The sequence below is a fragment of the Sprattus sprattus genome (genome assembly GCF_963457725.1).
Source record: "Sprattus sprattus genome assembly, chromosome: 5".
In the NCBI taxonomy this organism is placed as follows: Eukaryota; Metazoa; Chordata; class Actinopteri; order Clupeiformes; family Clupeidae; genus Sprattus; species Sprattus sprattus.
The window spans coordinates 32087534-32092533 of NC_137924.1; the positions used below are offsets into that span (position 1 = coordinate 32087534).

The following is a 5000-nucleotide window of genomic DNA, read 5'->3' on the forward strand; positions in this document are numbered from 1 at the left end:
CACACACACACACACACACACACAAACACACACACACACACACACACACACACACACACACACTCACACACACACACACACACACACAGATGTGGGTAAGTCACAGGCAGACTGCCTGGCAGACCGTCACACCTTTATTCTGAAACAAGCAGCCTTATAATTAATATAATAATGATGATGATGATGGTAATGAATACGCCTTTATTTAACATGAAAAACTAAATGGTCAGAGATAAAACGGAGAGATCTCTTGTCAGAAGCCCAAATTATAGGTTTTATAGCATTAAAGGTGCATCTTCCTTCCTTTGACTACAGATTGATATCCCTGCATGTCTCTCTCTCTATCCCTCTCTTTCACACACACACACACACACACACACACACACACACACACACACACACACACACACCTTATATACCAGAGGACATGCTTGCGTGCGTGCGTGCGTGCGTGCGTGCGTGCGTGCGTGCGTGCGTGAGTGAGTGACTGAGTGACTGAGTGACTGAGTGACTGAGTGACTGACTGACTGACTGACTGACTGACTGACTGACTGACTGACTGACTGAGTGACTGAGTGACTGAGTGACTGAGTGACTGAGTGACTGACTGACTGACTGACTGACTGACTGACTGACTGACTGAGTGTGTGAGTGTGACTGTAAGCTCCAAACACAGAGAGTAGCCATACTGATGAAAATGTATATCTGCACTGGAACTGGAAATCAGTTTGACTAGAGGCGTGTGCTAAACGAATACATGTATTGGTCTCTAAATGAGTGTGTGTGTGTGTGTGTGTGTGTTAGTGTATTCTATAGCTCGGAACCATGACTGGGTAAGTGTGTGTGTGTGTGTGTGTGTGTGTGGAACCATGTCTGAGTGAGTTTGTGTGTGTGTGTGTGTGTGTGTGTGTGTGTGTGTGGAACCATGTCTGAGTGAGTTTGTGTGTGTGTGTGTGTGTGTGTGTGTGTGTGTGTGTGGAACCATGTCTGGGTGAGTGAGTGTGTGTGTGTGTGTGTGTGTGTGTGTGTGTGTGTGTGTGTGTGTGTATGGAACCATGTCTGGGTGAGTTTGTGTGTGTGTGTATGGAACCATGTCAGGGATGTGTACCCTTCAACGTAGCTGAAGCAAACATCCTGGAATTCCACTTTCCCCTCGTGAAACTGCAGATCGCCAGCATTCACTGCATCCTTAACCTAGAGATGTCACACACACACACACACACACACACACACACACACACACACACACACACACACACAGAGGTAGAGAGAGATATATAGAAAGAGAGACAGAGAGAGAGAAAGAAAAAGGAAAGTCACAGTAAAGCAAAGTGTTGATAAAAACCTAATGAGAGGTGCACACACACACACACACACACAAAGGCACACATGCACAGACACACACGCACAGACACACACGCACAGACACACACACACTCTCTGCAACATTCACCAACCAAAGCCAATGTTACCTCTCTTTAAGAGACTTTCCATCAGTCATTCAGTCATCCCCTCATTCTCTGTGAGTGCAGAATGGGATCTGCAGGACTAAAGCCAAGTGTGTGTGTGTGTGTGTGTGTGTGTGTGTGTGTGTGTGTGTATGGGTTTGTGTGTGTGTGTGCAGAATGGGGTATGCTGGACTAAAGCCAAGCCCCGCTGAAGCACCTAAAGGGACGAACCTGCTGCGAATATAAACCACAGCAACCGTGCAGTCGCTGGAAGGTTGGCCTACTACACTCTCTCCATCACCTCAACCCTCTCATTCTTTCTCATCCCCTCATTCTCTCTCATCACCATCTCCCGCTGTCTCTTGTTCATCATCTCTTTCTTATCATCTCCCACTCTCTTTCTCTCTCATTCTCTCTCTTTCATATCCTCATCATCTCTCTCTCTCTCTCTGGGACTGGAAACACTATAAGCAGTAATCTTGAAATGACACCTTCCTTCTACATTTTCTTTCATCCACTCACAATCCCCTTTCCATTCTCTTCATTTTAATACATCTCTCCATTTCTTCCTTCTCCCTCTCTCGCTCTCCATCTTTATTTCTTTCTCTATCTTCCTCTCCATCTGTCTCTCTCTTGCTCTCCATCTCTCTTTTTCTTTATCTTTCTCTCTCTCCCTCCAGCTATCTTATTCTCCCCCTCTTTCATCAGACTGTATTGAGAGGGGTCACAGCATGTTTAACGGGTTGTTATAGGTATTTTTATGATTTAATTATAATAATTTAATTATAATAATTTCATTATATATTTTTTCATAATTATAGGTATTTTTATAATTTAATTATAATAATTTAATTATAATAATTTCATTATATATTTTTTCATAATTATAGGTATTTTTATAATTTAATTATACTAATTTAATAATGATTTTAGGTATAATTACAGTTATTTTTATAAATCCGATTGAGACGAGTATGGCCAAATTACAATGGGGCTCGTTTAGGGGGGCTATAGCTCCAGGCACACGTCACCCATGAATCCAGCAGCTAGAAGGGGATGTGTGTGTGTGTGTGTGTGTGAGTGTGAGTGTGTGTGTCTGGGGGTACGGTCACTGTGTATGGTCACTGTGTACGTTCACTGTGTACGGTCACTGTGCCAGTCTTGCTCCATCACCCATTCCTTAATTTAATCATCTCCCCATCTTTCCCTTTCCATTTTTCTTTCACCCCCCTCCCTCTCCTCTGCACCATCTTTGAGGTGTTGCTTCGAGCTGCTGCATTATGCTGTGCACCCGCACTCTCTCTTTCTCTCTCGTGCGCGCGCGCGCGCACACACACACACACACACACACACACACACACACACACACACACACACACACACACACACACACACACACACACACACACACACACACACACACACACACACACACGCCCAGGTGGTCCCCAAATGCCTGTCCATCTGACCTGAAGAGTGCCCTATTTGCAGGGATTTTTCGAACTATTTGTAAATTGTCATTTTGGTTTTTAAACTATTAACTACAGCATCAAATTTGAATTAAATGCCGTAGCACATTGCCCGAGAACTGTTTGGGTTCTAATTCCACAACAACCCCTTTCACTTCCCTTATTCCAGTAACTGCAGTTAACACACACACACACACACACACACACACACACACACACACACACACACACACACACACACACACACACACAAACCGTCATCGACAGGCTATGGGTCATTATTAAAGGCATGTTAAGCTATAGTTCATAGGCCTACTTAGCTCGACCAACCAACCAATGTGATTGGTATTTTTTAGCTTGAGCTGCCATCAGCTTGAGAGACATCAGCACGTTGTGTAGAGCGTCTCCACAGCACCATTGGACACTCTGCACTCAAGTGGTTTAAGTCCTACTTTTCTGGCAGAACTGAATATGTCTCACTGGGAAGTTGCAAGTCCAGACAGCTCCCTGTCTCCTGTGGTGTTCCGCAAGGGTTAGTCCTCGGCCCCATCCTTTTCATTATGTACATGCTCCCCCTCGGACGCGTCATCAGCAGACATGGGATGTCTTTCCACTGTTATGCTGATGACACACAGCTTCATATCAAAACTGCCCCAAGCCCCACTGCAGCCATGTCATCTCTCAACGCCTGTCTTGGGGAGATAAAGGCATGGATGAGCAACAACTTTCTCCAGCTTAATAGTAGCAAAACTGAAGCCATTCTTGTTGGTACTCCACACCAGGTTCAGTCATCCTCCTTGACTCATCTCACCTTCGACAGCCAGGTCATCCCCCTCTCCTCCACAGTCACTAATCTCGGAGTTAGGTTTGACTCTCACCTGAACTTTAATGATCATATAAAACACCTGTGCAAAACCTCTTTTTATCATCTAAGAAACATCTCCAAACTCCGTCCCACTTTAACCCTATCAGATGCAGAGAAGCTTGTCCACGCCTTTATCTCCTCAAGACTGGACTATTGTAATTCACTTTTCTATGGGATCACTGGCAAGAACATCCAGAAGCTGCAATACATCCAAAACACAACAGCGCTGCCAGGATTCTGATGAAGGTCCGGAAATATGAGCACATAACACCAATATTACACTCACTACACTGGCTCCCTGTCTCTTTCCGGATAGACTACAAAGTCCTTATAATCACCCATACGTGCATTAATGGACATGCACCTCCCTACCTACAAGAATTAATTACTCCCCAAACCTCCACCTGCACCCTCAGGTCTTCAAACAGATCGCTCCTCCGCGTCCCCAAAACCAAGCTCCGCACCATGGGCGACCGGGCCTTTTGCTCGGCAGCGCCACATTTATGAAACAGCCTCCCTGACCACCTAAGGGCAACACAGACACTGGATTCCTTTAAAGCTGGACTTAAAACTTTTTTATTCAGGAAGGCATTTCTGGCCTTGTGTTAAATCTTTTCTGTTATGCTTATGTATATATTTAAATTTGTTTTTAATTTTATTGTATTATTATAGTCAATTTCTAATATGTAGGCACTCTGAGATAGCCTGGCCATTACCAGCCTGTGACTCCATTTCATTCCGTCTTTCAGTCTGGGCCAACCCAATGCATTTTGGTTTCCGAGATGGGCGGGTGCTTATCTTGAGGTTTAAAATCATTGGAGTTCCCTTAACCAATCAGCAACGTTTAGTAAGCATTCGGTAGATTGAACTCTTCCCAAAGCCAGTTGGGAGAAGAGCTACAACGTCCTTTCCAATCATAAAACTTACAAGAAAATACTCTTGTTCTCCTTTTAATTTTCTGATGTTCTCGAGAGTTGAGACAACTTTTCCGATGGCTTTTCGTGTCTTTTCCTCCAAGGCGAGTTTTGCGTCACAGCTCTGAACTGTTCGCTGATTGGTCCTACAAAATTTTGAGTCCTGGAGACGATCGTCAACGGGGTTAGGCCAGACGATGAGCTTGAAATCAATTCAGGCGGAAATACGTAGGCTGGTGTCACCAGGCTAACTCTGAGATTCCTTGGAATGAAAAGTGCGTTAAAAATAAAATGAATTATTATT

General features: G+C 44.3%; 1 protein-coding gene across 1 annotated transcript in view; it reads right to left on the reverse strand.

The window, feature by feature from the left end:
• The window catches only part of abcb6b (ATP binding cassette subfamily B member 6 (LAN blood group) b), a gene marked incomplete at both ends in the record, with an annotated part of 83034 nt that overhangs the window by 43444 nt on the left and 34590 nt on the right, over positions 1-5000 (reverse strand). The window contains one exon of the mRNA XM_080839772.1: positions 1109-1194. Within this exon, the coding sequence (XP_080695898.1) occupies positions 1109-1194 (86 nt within the window). The remainder of the gene's footprint in view (positions 1-1108; positions 1195-5000) is intronic.